This window comes from Pogona vitticeps, chromosome 2 (genome assembly GCF_051106095.1).
Source record: "Pogona vitticeps strain Pit_001003342236 chromosome 2, PviZW2.1, whole genome shotgun sequence".
NCBI classification, from domain to species: domain Eukaryota; kingdom Metazoa; phylum Chordata; class Lepidosauria; order Squamata; family Agamidae; genus Pogona; species Pogona vitticeps.
The window spans coordinates 168,083,005-168,100,128 of record NC_135784.1 but is presented as its reverse complement, the minus strand read 5'-3'; the positions used below and the strand labels follow the sequence as shown (position 1 = coordinate 168,100,128).

The 17,124-nt window shown below is 45.6% G+C and overlaps 1 protein-coding gene across 1 annotated transcript in view; it reads left to right on the top strand.

The window, feature by feature from the left end:
• LOC110070389 (nuclear receptor subfamily 1 group D member 1) overlaps positions 1–16,826 on the top strand; it is a 40,005-nt gene extending 23,179 nt beyond the window's left edge. The window contains exons 2-8 of the mRNA XM_020778071.3: positions 2,410–2,700; positions 3,499–3,587; positions 5,791–5,935; positions 7,186–7,712; positions 10,969–11,154; positions 11,815–12,025; positions 13,463–16,826. Coding sequence (XP_020633730.2) covers positions 2,410–2,700; positions 3,499–3,587; positions 5,791–5,935; positions 7,186–7,712; positions 10,969–11,154; positions 11,815–12,025; positions 13,463–13,659 — 1,646 coding nt within the window. The 3' untranslated portion in view covers positions 13,660–16,826. The remainder of the gene's footprint in view (positions 1–2,409; positions 2,701–3,498; positions 3,588–5,790; positions 5,936–7,185; positions 7,713–10,968; positions 11,155–11,814; positions 12,026–13,462) is intronic.
• The last annotated feature ends 298 nt before the right edge of the window (positions 16,827–17,124 follow it).

Below are 17,124 nucleotides of genomic sequence, written 5' to 3'. Positions count from 1 at the left end.
GCCAGGGGTTTTTGCAGGACAGAGCTGAGTGACGATGATTGGTCCTTGCGGCAAATTAAACTCATTCTGTCACTGAAAGACAGAGAGAACAAGAGTGCAGAGATGTTTGCTTGGAAAGTACATCTCTCTTTCTGATGTAGGTCACATGCGGATGTGAATGTGGTGTGCAAGTTCAGCCATACAAGGGGGGAAAAAGTGCCGTATGGGGAGGCGGGAGGGTGACTCCTACTCTGCTCCAGTGCAGTCCAATATTTCCAAAATTTCACATGGTACAGCACATTCCTTTCTCGGAGGGTCGGAGGCACATACGGGGGCAGTTAAAGGATGTGGCAGTGTCCAACTAGGGGAGATCAGAAACGTGGAGGAGATATTTAAGACTGAGAATAGTCCTTCAGGAAGGGACTTTAGCTCAGGAATACTGTACAGAGCCAGCTCTGTGTACACAAGACCTGGGTTGAGGATCTGGCATCACCAAGTAAGGAAGAATCAAGGAGCAGATGAAATCAAAGGGCCCCCGCACTTTTCACCCTCCTCCCCCCTTTTTTTGCTTTTTGCCTGAGCCCCCGGAGGATTGTCTGTGCCAAATGGAAAACCACCCAGGGCTGGGCAGTGTTCCATTTTGGACTACAACTCCCACAATCTCTCAGCCAGTGGCCTTGCTCCCAGGGTGGGTGTGGGTGGAGCCCCTGGGAATGTAACCAAAAAGGTTAATTTTCCTAAGTCCTGCCAATACTCTGTCCGGCTTCCATTATCGTCAGCAAGAGAAGCAGGTCACAGTGAGATTGTCATGGCCCGAAACTGGCAGGCAAGCTTGACCCAAAAGCCTTTTACCACCCAGTGTCACCCAACTTGGCCTATTTTTGTGAAAAAGTTCCTTCTGTGGTCTCCCTTTGCTTTTTTTATTTGTTTTGGTGAAGCTTGAATGTGCAGCCCAAGCCCCCCTCCTGGTAAATCCTCTGTTCTGAGTTCAGGACCTGCTATGACCTTATGGGCTAACAGTTATATAAAAATATGAAGAGGTAATTAACCGAGCACAACTCTTTCTCTCTCTCTCTCTTTTTGTCTGAATGTATCCTGGGGGGAAGTCTGCTGTGTGTTGCCTGAGAAGCTCTCTCCTGACCCCAAAGGATTTCTGGTTTGGCATTTGCAGTGGCATCCGGGGAGGGGTGTGTGTGCTTGTTGAATTGCAAGGCTACCGCCACCTCCTGGAATGGATTTCAGATGACCACTCAGGCTTTGTGCCTGTGTATTTGTGCCATCCGTTTGCCCTAGTTTTCTCCAGCACGTGTCTCTCCGGCCACAGTCCCTGCTGTTTCCCCTGGCTTTATTGTGAAGCTGCACAGAGGTTGCATGCCTTTGGCCGGGTCGTGCTGGCTTTTCCCCTAGGGATGCAGCTGTTGTGATGATCAACACCCTGGCAGAACGGTCTTGCAGGTCTCTATGTGAGTGTAAGGGGCAAAGATGGACAGCGGCTTCCAAGGGCAGTGAGTCTGTTGGTGGCAACATTTCCCCATCTCCCTCTTCTCTGACCTCAATTCGCAAAGTTTGGCAGGTCACAAAATTGACACAAAAGTTGGATGGAAAGGGGAAATGATTGCTCCCATTATCTACTCGGATGACAAATGCATGCTTTAAATCTCAGAAAGAGAAATACAGTACTGGAGAAATGCTGGAAGTACAATTTAGCCTTAGCGGGAGTCCTGGAAATTAGAACAACATCGACAACGCATCTCTTTCTCTTACAACTTTTCATGCATTTTAACAAATGTTTCACAAAGAAAATTAGTGTGTTAATGGCATACATTCTTCTCATAAAGACTTTGACAGAATTGAGCTTCAGTTTAAGTTTTTTTAAATGTTCATAATTCCTGTATTGTTGATTTGCTCAGGAGAGATCTCTTTGCGTACTTGTTTATTTATGCATCTCATAGGACATCTCTCTGCAATTTTCTGTATTGGATTTGTGGGTTCCTTTGAACTGTGGGAGTTTTTCACGCTTGCTTTTCACACAAAAGCAAAGCAAAAGCGTGCTGCTTGCTGCTTACACAAGATAGCACGCTTATCTTTGTCAAAAGATGATCTAGGAAAGAAACCTGCCGCCTGGGTAAATTTGCAGAATCACCTTCCTGGGAGGTTTTTCGGGAAACACTGTGCATGCGTGGACCATTTCCAACTGGAGAGGGCAGTTGGCTATTTCCTGTTCCCTTTAGTCTCTGCTTCCTCCTCACTGACCCAAACCATTTTCTTTTGCCACAGCCAAATTACAGCGGAGACCATTGGAAATATTTGTGCACTTGGTGTTATTTTAATTGACTCTATGGTGCTGTGGCCAACCAGGAGGGCTGCCCAGTTTTTTTTTTCACTGGGTTCTTATGTTCATCTTCCCTCTTACACCTTCTTCTCTTCCAGGCGGTGTGATCCTTTACGTGGGTTCAACAGCTGGCTCCAGCCCTACTCCGGGCAGCCCTCCCACTGGATACTTGGTGCCTTCACCTCAACACTCACTGCCATCCTCATTGGAAGAACTGACCCTTACTGAGATTGGGGCCATCAAGCCACCACGGGCCAGCTCCCCTTCCTCGCCCAAGGTCGCCTTCCAGTTCCCTGAAGGTATTCGCTATCCCAGCAAGGGCCAGTCCCCCCCAGCACCGAGCAGAGTCTCTGCGGCCAAACAGAATGGAGCCACTGGCACCTTCACAAGTAAGTTGCCCCTCTTTCTGCTCTCTTCTCTGTTCAGTGGAACTCGGGCAGCAAACAGAGGCAAAAGAACAGAAGTAGGAAAAGTTCCAGAATCCCACCGCCCACAAGAGAGTGCTGGGATTCCGGAAATCGTAATTCCACTCCAAGCAGCTTTCCCCTGATCACTATAAAAGAGGGCCAGAAGCAGAGTGGAAGAGAGAAAGGAAAACCTTCCCGTCCTTCCTTCCATTTGTTGCAAAAGCAAACATCATGGGGGAACAGTGGGTTACTGTCTGGGTGAAGGATTGCCTGCTGTGAAGCCAGGATTTCACCTCAGCCACAAACAGGCTTTCTGTGCGGCCTTTGACAAGCCAAATCCATTTTTGTCTCTCCCCCCCCCTCTGGTGTTTATTTCTTTTATTGTTTTATTTAAGACAGAGGCACACAATGTGTGGCCTTCTAGGTGTTGTTGGGACAGCAGCTCCCATTAGCCTTAGCCAGTAGAGCGTTTGCTTTCATTTAAAATATATTGGCAGGGGGCAGGGGAATTAGTTTATTTTGCCAAAGCCACTGCTAGCAAAACTTTGATCCTGTTGGAATATAGTCCTCAGCTTCCGTGAGTCCCAAGCTTTTAGTTAAACCTTCCCTGCGTTTAGCTCCTATAATCCCCAGCCAACACTGGCCTAAATTGTAGTTTTGCACATGGAGAAGGTGGCTGCCTTGTTTGGGGAAGGCTGCTGTAAGCTTTTTGACTAGTGTGCAAGGAGGGCAGTGGGCCTGGCAAGAGGATTAACCCACATTTTTGCCCTCCCTCCACAGAGACTGGCGGGATGGTGCTGCTCTGCAAGGTTTGCGGTGACATCGCCTCAGGCTTTCACTACGGCGTCCATGCTTGTGAAGGATGTAAGGTGAGGCCTGCCCCTCTCCCCCACCCTTGCTTGTTTGTTTTAAATCAAGAATAATGAGGACTAGAAACTGTTTGTTTAAAATATATACTGGTATATCTCAAAGCTGAGGTGCTTAGGGCACTGAATTTGGCACCTGACATCAAATTCTTCATTCGGAAAGTGAATTAAAAGCATGGCGGCGACGTTAACCTCTGATTCTTGAGTGCTTTTTGCATATGTTTCTGGATGCTGCAAAAGTAGTCTTCTCCTGTGTTAAGCCAGCATTAATTACTTGGCTTCTGCGCCTCAGAAATATTCAGTCTTGATGCATTTTCTACCTGTCACCTAATTTACACTGAATGCAGCAGTGCTGTACCGTTGATACGCCTTCTAGCAAAGAACTGCAAGATTGTGAGTGTCATAAACATAGGACCAGCCTGTCCGGATGGGGAGGCTGGAGTGGTCTGGTTCCCGGTTAAAAAGTTCTTATATTCACTTCTTCTTATCTTAGTTCTTATCTTCTTATCTGTTTTATCTGTCATTTGAGCGATCCTTCCATTCACACTGATCAGAGTTTTTTTCTCCCACAAGAAGGGTGCAGACAGGTCTTTGGATCACCCTAATTTATCACCACTTCAGTTAATGACACTCCCCTTTCTGCCCCCTTCCCTGTTTTTTCCTCTGCTTATCATTCAGTGGGGCACAGTAACATTCTTCACTTTTTCTGGTTAAATGAAGTGATGCAGTGAAACAGCGATGCATCTATCTAGCATTGTACACATAATACCACCAATGTCTCTCGTTTATCTAGAATAGTGCTGCATCAAAAAAATTCTAAAAAAATTTTAAATGGTAGAGTAGATGAAAATAGAGAAGGGAGATTCTCCATTTTTCTTTTCAGTGTCACCACCCACCAAATACATCACAAGGTTGTCACCTCAGATAACACCACACACTGCTCTGTTCTAATGTGAACTAACCATCCACACAGGCTACAGAACAGGATAATCCAGAGCACTCCAAATTGCATCAGAAACCCCCAGAAGCCCATAGCACTGTGCCAAAAAGGAGCAGGTCAGCTCTGAAAAAATGTCAAAGCACTTGTGTACACCGTAAATCAAATGACACCAAAAGTGATCAAGATAATGAGCTGTCCTGCCAGTACAGTCATATATAGACTAGAGAATGAAAAGCAGGGCTTCCTACTATACAGTACGTTATTTTCTGACAAAAAGTAATTGGTGCCTGTTGTATTAGCTGAAATTTCAGCTGGACCTCAAGACCTCAGGGGAGAGCAAACTCGTCTTACGTTTGTAGAAGTACCATATTTTTCCGTTTATAAGACAACCCAAAGTATAAGACAACCCCACCTTTTTAAACCCCCAAATTAGAAAAAGCAGGGATCAAAGGGCTCCCTTTCTGCTGAGCCCTGTGCCTTGGCAAAAGGCAAGGAAAGCGGCTGTCAAAATGACTGCTGCTTTTCCTTGCCTTTTGATAAGGCCACGGAGCTTAGCAAAAGGAAGGGAGCAATGCCTCCCCTTCCTTTTTTGCTAAAGCCTCGTGCCTTCGCAAAAGGCAGTGGTAAAGACCTGCCTTCCGTGTATAAAATGACCTCAATTTTTTCTCAAATTATTTAAGGAAAAAGTGTCATTTTATACACGGAAAAATACAGTAATTATGATGCCTTCAACCAAATTTTTAGAAAGGGATGTACAGTATATCCTTTCAAGAGTATGAAGAAGCAGTAAAAAACCACCTGATCAATGTAAATGCAGGAACAAGTAATACTTTTATTTAAATATTAAGAATATAAAACAAAACAAACAACAAACTTTCAATGATAAATCATCTTCCTCAAGGCTGTGCCCAAGTTCTTCTGAGTAGTTCCAAAATTATATGCTGTTAATAAAGTCGAAAAGTCACATGGCTGATGGTGTGTAGAGGCCAAGTTAGCTTCTTAGTTGGGGACCACTGCAGTCTGCAAATGGCTTATTGGGGGGAGAAGGGGGTGGTTTCAAGCCCCTCCTCAGCTTGCAGTTTGGAATGTATAGCCCATCTTTGAAAACAAAGGGCAGTCAGGCTTTCTCATTTTAAACCCGATTCTAAAAGCAGAGTTTTTTTAAAAAAAATCCAGCATCAGCATGAATGTGTTTGCATATTTGTTTGTGTGTGTGTATTGGCTTCTGTTTGCTAACTCCATCTCGATCTGTTTCTGCCTAACCAGGGATTCTTCCGCCGCAGCATACAACAGAACATTAACTACAAAATGTGTGTGAAAAATGAAAACTGCATGATCATGCGAATGAACCGTAACCGTTGTCAGCACTGCCGCTTCAAGAAGTGCCTGGCGGTGGGCATGTCGAGAGATGGTGAGCATTAGGGCAGCGACAGACCATGGTTTAGGTAGATGATAGGTCTTATGGCAACTGTGGTGCGTTCCTTGGTATGACAATCCAGAGTTATAGGTATATGTTGATAACAGGCTTTCCTGTGTCTTTCCTTTGAGGGACTTAGAATTAATTGGGAGCATTAAAGTACCTTGAAGCGCAGTGGTTTTATTATTATTTTTAAATAACTCATTGGCAGAGTGAGGTTTTTTGTTTGTTTGTTTGCCTGGTTCTATTTTCAGACAACTCCCTAACCGCAATTCTATGGGAAGTGTACAAATCGAGACCGTAATAAAATGAGCAATAAGAGGATCATAAAAGAAGCTAGATAAAATCATCTGCAGCAATGCAGACTAAAACCAAATGTAAAATAGTTTGACTTGCCTACACTGTAACATACACTCCCTAAAGGAATGGTAAGCCTGATGGCGTCCTCTTAAACAGCTGGGAATTTGGAGGAGGGTTTGGGACAGAGCTAGGCTCTTACCTGGCCTATTATGCTTTATCCGTCATGGATACCCTGCGGTGGACAGCCTTAAGGCAGAGAGAGAGTTGACGAGTTGCTGCTGCTGCTCTCCGGAGAGGGGGGAGTATGTCAGCAAATCCTCCGTTGATAAATGGAACTGTTGGGCTGATTTATACTTCTGAGCCAGGATTTCCAAAGCAACCGCAGAGGTATGTGTGGGAGGAGCCACTCAAGCCTGGAGAGCGAGCAAGCATTCTTTGATTAATGCCCATAACAGCTCTCCTTGAGGACATGATAGATGATGTACCCAGAAGAAGCCTGAGAAAGTGGTTGCTAATTTTGGCTTTGTAGGGGTGTTGCGGATTTGGCTGCAGGCTTGGGTCTGGCCTTCCCTGTCCTTTCTTACTAGGGGCTGGGGCCACTCTCTCTCAAGCATGGTACCCTCCTAAAAATGTTTTTTTCGCTATAAGACAGTGTCCCTGATCTGACTGCTCCTCGTCTCATCTGCACTCTTTTAGTCACACTTGCAATGGGGTTGAAAGAGGCGAGATGGTATTGCCTCTGCCCTCCTTCCTTCACCTGCCCCATTGCTGCCTGGTTTCATGTAAGAATGGCTTTCAGCTGCTTCTACAACAGTAAAAGGAGCAATGGGAAGAGTGAGTGAGGCCGGCTGAAATCCTCTGGGGGCGGATGAGGCTTAACAGGTTGCCTTGTGGAGTCTTTCCTAGCGGCGCTCATTTTTCCTGCTGTTTTCTCCTGGCCACAGCTGTGCGCTTTGGGCGCATTCCCAAGCGGGAGAAGCAGCGCCTGCTGGACGAGATGCAGAGCTACATGAACAGCCTGAACGAGGCCCCGATGGACGTTGGCCTGAGCCCAGAGGCGGACGCCCCGCCCAGTCCTAATGCCCAGGAAGAGGAGGCCATTAGCGCCATCTCCAGGGCTTACCATGACATCTTCGTGAATGGGCAGGACCGGCTGGGCAAGCCTGAGGGCTCCCCAAGGAGGGGCGAGGCCTGCCCGGCGACCAACTACAACGAACAGCAGCTGAACGGCTCTTACAGCTACGGGCAACCGTACGAGTCCACCAACCATCGCATCTCCAGCTACAGTCCCCAGGAGCCGCCACCCAGCTACGTGGATAACGGCCCCCGGTGCTTTGGCAACGAGATCTTCCAGGCCCAGCAGGCCAGCTACCTGCAAAATGCTGGACGTTACCCGGCCTTTGAATATGGCTACCCTGAGGCAAATCCCCAGAGGGGCTGCCCCTGGCGGGGGACAACCAGCAGAGGCATTGTAAGTACCTAGTCATTTTAGGGAGTATTCCTTGCTGTGGGATGTTACTCTAGCTGCTAACTTGCAGGCCATTTATAAAAAGGGATCAGATGTATTCATGAAGGTGGGTGATCAAGGGGCCGTGAACTGTAATTTCTAAGAATGGGATGATCTCTGGGTTCAGAAGCAGTATCCTTCCCCTTCCCCCCCCCACAGGCAGTGAGGACTGGGTTCCTCTACCTAGCCCTGCTCCTCAACCCCCTTCCAGGGAATGGGAGTTGGTTAATCTTGAGACATGATAGTTGGTGGTCCACTTGTGGATAGGAACCTCGGAGGGACATGATGTGGCTTCTGTGGAAGCATAGGAAGCTGCCTTAAACTGGAATCAGACCATTAATCTGTTTAGCCCAATATCATCAACACTGACAGGCAGCGTGTAGCGGTACAACTGTCCGGCTCACTTTGCTGCAGGGCCTCAAGGGAGAAACGCTGGTTTCCAAACCACGGTGTTTCTTCTGCTATAAAATGATGGTTCTGCAGTGGTCATGACTAACACTGGCTGATAGTATATGGAGCACTGGGCTGGTGCAGGGAAAGGCGGTGGCTGCCTGTGTTCCGGGTTCGCTTGAAGCCCAGCACATCTTGCATTAGAAACTAAGGGCTGATTGAACTGCAGCTGGAGAAGGCCTGCAGATCACAAAAATCAAGCACAGCAATCTTGTTCACTTCAACTCCCTCTGCTGTAAAATGGTGTGCACTGCAGTGATAGTAACATTTGGCTAGCACTGAATTTAATCATCATCATCATCTTAGAACTGCAGAGCTGGAAGGTATCCTATGGATTATCGAGTCCAGCCCCTATCAAGGGGGCACAGTGGGAAAACGGAACTCCCAACATCTGGCTGCACAGTCAGGGACCTAAACATTGAGCTGTTATGTTGGTGAGCATGTCAAAAGTCCACACAGCTCCTGGTAAATTTAATACATAAACAGGCATGAACAAGGGCTTGCAGGTAACCAAGTTATAGCAACTTTCTTTTTAGATACTATACCCCACTCCCTGATTTTGAGTCAGGGCAACATCATTCTGAGACATTTATACACACTACACTTTATTTTGCATGTCTCTGATATTTCACTGTCCTTGCCTTGATATCCAAATGTTATCCTGTACCCTCTGTGTGATTATCACTTCCTCATCCAAAAAAACCCTCTGGCTGGATCTTTGAATAAAACAAAATAAAATTATCCAGCTCTGATGACAGTAACTAAAATGTTTCATGCAATATTGCAGATGGAGGAAGAAACATTTTACTGGCTTTCTTATCTTTTTTTTTTAATCCAGGCAAAAGATTCTAGTCCAACTGTCCCTTTCCTGCTATACTAGTTTTCTATACCTACAGGGAGATTTTGTTCTCTTATGCAGTGAAAAATGTGTTTGGTCACTGCAGTCTGAAGTAATGCAATCCTCTTTCCTCTCTTACAATACACAGTCATCTTATTGCCACATAATCCTGCTGCCAAGATAAGATTCAGACATACCGTATTTTTCCATGTATAAGACAATACTTTTATCTAAAATCTTTAGAATAAAATTGAGGGTCATCTTATACACGGAAGTAAGGGGGAAGGGATGGAAGGGCTGCAGGATCGCAGCCCCTTTATCCTGCAACCCTTGGATCGCTGGTTTCCCCCTCCACTTCCTAAGCCCCATAGTGCTTAGGAAGTGGAAGGGGAAACCAGCGATGAAAGGGGTGCAGGATCACAGTTCTTTCATCCTGCAGCCCTTTCATGGCCGCTTTCCCTACCATTTCATAAGCCCCGTGGCTTATGAAGCAGTGGGGAAAGCAGCCATGAAAGGGCTGCATGTTCAAAGGGCTGAGATCCTGCAGCCCTTTGATCACTGCTTTCCCCCTCCACTTCCTAAGATCGCTGCTTTCTACTTCCGCAGCCCTTTGATCCTGCTTTCGTGGGGCTTAGGAAGTGGAGGGGGAAAGCAGTGGTCAAATTTTCTAATTTGAAAAGTTTAGAAAAGTGGGGGGTTGTCTTATACATTGAGTCGTCTTTTACTGTACATGGAAAAAAATACGGTACTTCCTAAGCATTTCTGAAGTTAATCTCAGCGGGCAAAACACTGTCACTTAAGTATGTGGGTGCAACTCCATGTTACACCTGCAGTCACTGTAGAAGTACCAGGTGGAAGTGCTATCCACAAAACATTTCCACCAGTGCATTGTGCAACAATGGTTGTGAGGATCACACAATTGACTATGTGGGTATAACATCAAGCACCTTTACCTGGGTGTAACTTTACATTATGCCTGTGCAAACAAGATTTTTACCCACTCATCATTGGCCCAGTGCTCCCTCCACTCCCTTTTAACTCTGCTGCTGTTTGCATGACCGATTCCTGCTTCCTGTCACAGGGCAGGACTTCCCAATAGCTGGCCAGCTTGCTTTAAGGAAGCTGTGCAACTTAGGTCCACTGTGTGCTTATAGAGGGTCAACAGGAGCTGCTACCCCTAGAACAACGTCGCTCCAGCTGGCTCAGTACAAGCAGTTTGGGTCCTAGTAAAGTGGGAAGTCCAAACTCACACTCACAAGGAACATTGCTTTTCCCCAAAATGAGCAACTGTTTTGTCCCCAAACAGTTTGGGGTGTGTTTTGTTCCCCCCCCACACACACATTGTTTAGAAATAGATGGTTTTTCTAAATAGTTTTAAACTGTGCTTTGAGATTTTTGCCTTGTTTTAAAACTTTCTATGGCAACTTTCCAAACACATGCGTAAAAAGCAGGTGTCCTGAGAGCAGGTCCTTGCACATAATGAAGGCTGTTTCCAAACCATACAACCTGGCCAGACAGGGATTTGGAGTGAAGGAAGAGGGAGGAGAGGGCTGACCAGGAAACACCACCACCACCCTCCTTTACACACACTTCCACCAGCTAAAACAGTTTTTAAAAATTAAAAGTGGAATGTTTTGCCCAGATGTAACCCTCAGTAGAATGGGGCAGGGTCAGGAAGAAATAACAAAGTACCGGTAGTTCTATGTGTGTGAGAACAGCAAATGAAAGACTGCGCAGATCCTCCCCCTTACATCTACACACATTGTGTGTTTTTTGCAAGTCACTCTTTCTGCAGAGAGGTGCGGAATGGGATGTTCTGTAAATGAATAGACCACCAGGAGGATGAATAATCTGCCAAAACAGGTCTTCTAAGTAAGGCTATGATTCGACCAAGCTCACCTGCCCTTGCTCTTCTCTAATTCTTCCACGCAGGCCTGTCCTCTGAATGCCACCCCCTACTGTAGCAACGGCAAGACCAGCCAGCAGGTGTGGGAAGAGTTTTCACAGTGCTTCACTCCAGCCGTCAAGGAGGTGGTGGAGTTTGCCAAGAGCATCCCAGGCTTCCAGTCGCTCTGCCAGCAGGACCAAGTGATGCTTCTCAAAGCGGGCACTTTCCAGGTCAGTTCCTCTCGCTGCATGTTCCGCCCAGGTAGGGCTGGGCACGCATTTGGTTTGGCGACCCAGCTCCTCTGCAAGGAACAGCTTGTGCAGGTCAAGCTAATCTGCACCCCTGTTTTTCATGGCACTGGATTGCAGATCAAGGTTGCATTCATCCAGAGGTTAATAGTATTTGGGGGGAAGTGGCTGGCAACTGGTGAGGACAGAGGCTGAGTGTGTGTGTGTGTGTGTGTGTAAAGGGGGGTTGCATTCCTTCCACAAAAATAAGACTATCCCCCCCCCTTAAAATCAAAATGTGCACCACGATGGGAGGAGGTCCAGCCATGTTGGCAGAGTCTCAGTGGGGAGACTCACACACAGGCAACCAGGAGAACGCTTGTCTTTGGCCCTTCAGATATTTTGGACTTCCACCCCAACCAGTGTTGCCAGTGGTAAAGCATTATAGGAGCTGCCCTTGAAAACTTCTACAGCTTCCCCACTCCTGACTTGGGAGAGAGAGAGAGAGAACTCTGTGCTAGCTTAGTCTTGGCTTGGCATGTATGGAGCTTGCCTCCTCTTTTCTTCGTTGGCTGGATCTTTGGTCACAGTGGTGCTGCTTTGGCTTAAACTAGTCATGCTTCATCCTTTCCCTCTTCTTCTTTTCCTCCTCCTCCTCCTCAGGTGTTGATGGTGCGCTTCTCCTCCCTGTTCAGCCCCAAAGAGAAAGTGGTGACCTTCCTGAGTGGGGAAACGTACTCCCTCTGCAGCCTGCGAACTATGGGCATGGGGTCCCTGCTGGATGCCATGTTTGAATTCAGCGAGAAACTCAGCTCCCTGGCTTTAGATGCACAGGAAATGGCCCTCTTCATGGCTGTCGTCCTTGTCTCGGCAGGTCAGTGTGGGCTTTATCCTGCTGGTATAACTGGGCAAACAAGGATTATGGGGAGGTGAGAGTAAAATATATCCTATACCGGGTAGGAGCTTCTATGCCCTTTCTTTTTAAAAGTTTTCCCTGTCCCTGCAGTTTTGGGAATGAGGGAAAATGTGGGGAATTGGCTGGTGCCTCAGAGCACCAGAGCCAGCCCTGTTTGTTTGTTTGTTTACTTATTTACATTATTTATATGCTGCCTTTCTCCCCATAGGGGAGCCCAAGCCAGCTCACAACAGATAAAACAACACATTCAAATACACCACACAAATATATTTTTTAAAAAAACAATTTAGCATTATTAATATTAAAAATCAAGTTTAAAAACATTTCAAAAACATTTTTTAAAAAAATAATAATAATCTGTAAGCTAAAAACTAGCATTTCTGAGATAACTTACTGCTTAGAAGCCTGCCTGAAGAGTTATGTTTAACGTAGAATTCTTGGAGCACTCACTGGCAAGAGAAATCTCAGATTAAGCCGTGGCTCGGATTGGGAACATCTGGAAGAATTAGAAGGGGTCTGATCGAAGGGTGCCCATATTTCCAGCAGTCACTATTTACCTTATCTTTATTTTTCTTCTTTTTAGTTTTATTTTTATCTCAGTAGTTCTACTTGTGTTCATGGACTTTTTTCGTTGTTTTTATTTAGAGAAGGAGGAATATATATGTTTTTAATTTATAACTCATTCATTGCCTCTGAACTTATACAGAGAGCATTCCCTTCAGGACTGAGCTACCACAGCCAAACTTCACCAAGCATCAGGAAGCAGAACCCCTCCCCCCCCCCCCCCCAGGCAGATTGTGCTTTTAATGGCCTCTCCATTTACAAATTAACCATTCAGTAGGAATGTGTTCATGCTGTTATTCTGATACAGGACACAACATTCCCTTTGCTCAGAATCCCATTTTTAGAAAACAACAAATTTTAAGTCCATATGAGAGTGAATTTGATACTGTGGGAAAATATCAAATTTCAGATATTCAGAAGGTTTGCTTAATATCTGTGAGTTACTGAGAGTTCTCTACTCTTTCCCTTCTTACTCCTAGAAGAAGCTGAATAAATGGTTTGCAGAATAGTAAAAACCATAGAAGAAAGCACCCACAATTAAATCATAAAGATTTGCTTAACTTTGTACAGTATCATATAGACAGGCTGTACAGCCCAGCTTCTCTTGATATAAAATTTCAGTCACCTTGAGAATGAATTTTTTTAAAAAAATGTATTTAATTGTCTTTTGTATCTGCACAATAATGTTTGATTCTTGCAATAGTGTAAGCTTTGCTCTTCTTTAATTCCCCACGTGTCCAAATTCCTTTTTTCTGTGGAATAGCCCCCATGAGCAAAGTCCTTTTTTTTTCTGGTTCTTCTCAATTTTAACAGGTTTGCTTGGGTTTTCAGATCGCTCTGGCATCTCTGATGTGGATGCTGTTGAACTTCTCCAGGAGACTTTAATCCGGGCCCTGAGAACTCTAGTAACTAAGAAGCACCCGGACGACTCCACTCTTTTCCCCAAGCTCCTCCTCCGTCTCCCAGACCTGAGAACCCTCAACAACCAACATTCAGAGAAACTCCTTGCCTTCCGGATCAACCCTTAGTTCCTCCTGGACCATCTTCTAAAACCATGAGTGTTTCATGGGGAAAAGAAATGAGAATCAATCATCCAGCAAATTTAAGGCATCGGGACTAAATTTTGCTCTTGGAAGAAGAAGTAAAAGAGGAACAGGAAGCCAGCGATGATGAAAGAAGAAGAGCAGAAGGGATCCGGCAAGGCGGGGAGCCCGTAGCCCATCGCAGCTGGGATCTGCTAGAGCAGATCCCTTCCTAGCAAGGAGGAGATTAGATACAGAAGGGAGGATTTGTGTTTCCCAGACAGCACTCTCCGCTGCGCTGCGCGGATTGAAGATCATTTATTTGCTAGATGAGATCAAGCAAATGAATTGGACACAACATTGTACTGTGTTGTTTCTACATGCACATAGATATATGTATATATATCTCTCCAGTATATATATATATACATACACATGTGTGGGTGTGTGCCTGGGTGGGTGTGTGCATGTGTGCGCGTATGTGTGTATCTTTCTGTCCTTAATGATGTTGTCTTGTTCAATATATAAAGACAGTGGGCACATTGTACATAATAATAATAACAATAATAATGATTGGTAGCTCTTAAGGACAGGAAAATCCAAGCTGTTATTGCAACCTTAGCTTCCTTCCTTAACTTGCATGCTACCGTTAGCACTACGTCTCTGACTTTTCTTTTGGTTTTTTAAGCCTCCGTTCCTTTGCTGCTGTCTCCTGACAGAGCACATGGGGCTAGGTGCTATGCTATCTTAAGATGTTTGCTATAGACTACAGATGTTGCAGGTTAGCTGTTATCTTTCTGCATACGGTAGAACTGCCCAAGTCGGGCCAGTTTGCCACTTCACCCCTGCAACCGAGCAAGTGGGGCCACTATGCTCTTTCGTCTTGTCTGCTGTGGGTGTGTCTGTATCTATATAGTATAGCTGGCTAGCTAGATGTATATTTTGTATATGTTTCAAATAAGCAAACACTCCAAGGGGCTTCCACCAGTTGGTAGGTAGAGTTGCAACTCAGCTCTTCCAGGAGGGACCAAGGCGTACAAGGGAGGCCGTGAGCAAAGGAAAACTGTGGTGATCCTAGGCGGACAGGGCGAGGGGGGGAGGGAATTTATTAGAAGGAGCAAATGGAAAGAGCAGGAATTCATTTGGACATTTCAAGAGTTGGAGGGGGGGGGCGTCCACGTCACCTTGAATTATCCAGTGCCCTTCTATGCCAAGTAAGGTTTAGAGAAACAAGCAAAGTTTGGATTAGCCATTGAGAAGAAAGGGCTAGGCAAAGCAAACACTCCTAATACAGGTTCTGCTTGATCTTACTGGTTCCTTACTGGGCAGTGGTGCTTTTTTTCTTTCTGAAGGATGAAGCTGTGATTATGCTGTCCCTGAATTCTGACACCCAGCCTTCCGGACTCTAGCTATCACTCCCCTTCCAGGGCAGGGCATCAACCCCCTGAGTCCTGGCAGTCTCCAAGCTGCCTTTGTTATATTTAACCCCACCTCTATTCCACATTCCCCAATGTAAGGCTAGACTTTGGGCTCACTGCTGCCTCCCCATAAATAGTAGACGGCTGCCTTCCTCAGGTGGCAGAAAGCAACGTGGGGAGGGGTACTGCCAAACTCTTTCCCCACTCGCTCTGCTTGCAGCTGTGTGTTCTGTGCACTTTAAGTAATAATTTTAATAAGAATAATATTTTTTAGAAAGCAACCAGATTTTTGTGCCATGAAATGCCTAAGTCTGTGACCTGGGTAGATTCTGCAGAATTGAAACAAATGTTGTGTTTGTTCCTTCTGCACAATTTATTCTGCTTCTGGTAGTCCTGGTTGGGGCGGGGGCGGGGGTTAGAGAGGCACAAGAAAGCTACGCAGGGACAAGGAAACGTGCACCTGCAGATCTTTGGAACTTCTGCCTAGCCAGTTCCTGGGTTTCTGACAACGAGTCGCCACTCGATGGTGGCAGACCCCCTGTGTAAAGTTTACATGTGTAGTTTAGAAGCACATGGGTCTGTATGCTAGGGTGGGGGAACAGCTGACCCCTCCCCCATTTTCTACTCTTACCCCCACCTTTCTTTTCCACCCCCACCACAACCCAACCCACCCCGTCCTCTAACAATTCCTTCTGTTACCGGCTGAGAAAACAGTGCCTGGAGGGAAAGAGCTATGGAGGGGAAGATAACATGCTGTAGAGGAAGAGCAGTAGTTAATTTTTCTCTTAGGATGTCCTGTTTCAGTGGCCCTTCCCGTTATACTTAGGCAGTGGCACAACATTGAAGAAGTGGACAAAGCTCTGCCACTTTCCTGTTAAGTTTGGGCCTCCAGTTTCACTAGGCAAAGCCCAACATTTTCAAGATTTTTCTCCCTGCCCGAAAAGGCTAGACACCTTCTTTTCCATTCTTTTTTTTTTTTTTTTAAAAGAGTCAGAACAAATTAAAAGCTGGGAGTTGCAGGTTGCTGAATTGTGTATCTGATCCCAAACGCTTTTGTTGAAGCATAGGATTGTGTGTGGCTTTGGCTCTGTCGATCCAGAGATCCCAGGAACTGGTTTTTCAAGTTTCCTATATCAGACCCTATAGAGATTGAAAAGAAGGAGCCAAGCCTTAGGGAAGGAGAGCCTGGAAGAGATGTACCCCAAAAGGAGGGGGTGCTGGGCTCCCTCTTCTCCCCAGTAGGATTCCCCAGTGTTCCCACTTGGCTGTGGTCAGCCCTGCCCTGTTCTCTGCATTGGTACATATCAGGTTTTTCCATCCCATTAACAGGAGCTCTCATAGCACGTTTCGATCACTCTCCTGTGTGCATGATGTGGGGAATATTGTTAGTGTTCTTTGCAAGGTGGGAGGGACACTCTTGCTACTGTTGCTGCTGCTGTTCAACACTGCTTTTAAATTAAAAAAAAAAAAACCAAGCATTGCACTTTTCTTAGAAATCTAGAGGAAGAAGAAAAATATGTATGTTTATTACAAAGAAATTCCCTCCATGAACTGGAGTATATTTGCTGCAAAGGGAAAAATGGAGAGGATTTTACTTGCTGCTGTTTTGCTGTTGCTGCTGGGAGTCCTGAAGACTCGCAAAAGATGTTGACAAGGAAGAGACAGAGAGAAAGAGAGTTTATTTTTTGGTCTAATATTGAAGTGCAATAAATACATTAAAAGATAAATAAAATAAATACTTGCTTAACAGTGAAACAAGCATCTGTCTTTTTTTGTCAAATGCTTACATGACCTGATCACTAACAGTTATCCTTGGGTGAATAGGATGTCTCGTGACTAATCCTTAGCATCTCACATAATGAAAGAATCCACCTGGATCGAAGCGAAGGGGCACCCAGTCCTGTATTCCCCTTTCTACTGCGGCAAATCTAATGCCTCTAGCAACAAACAAGATAGGAATGCGGAAGAACCTTTTAAAACTGCTCTTCCATAGCACATGGTAGTTGAGAACATCATGCCTCCACCTGGTAGCTGGAAATATTAGCATCAAGGC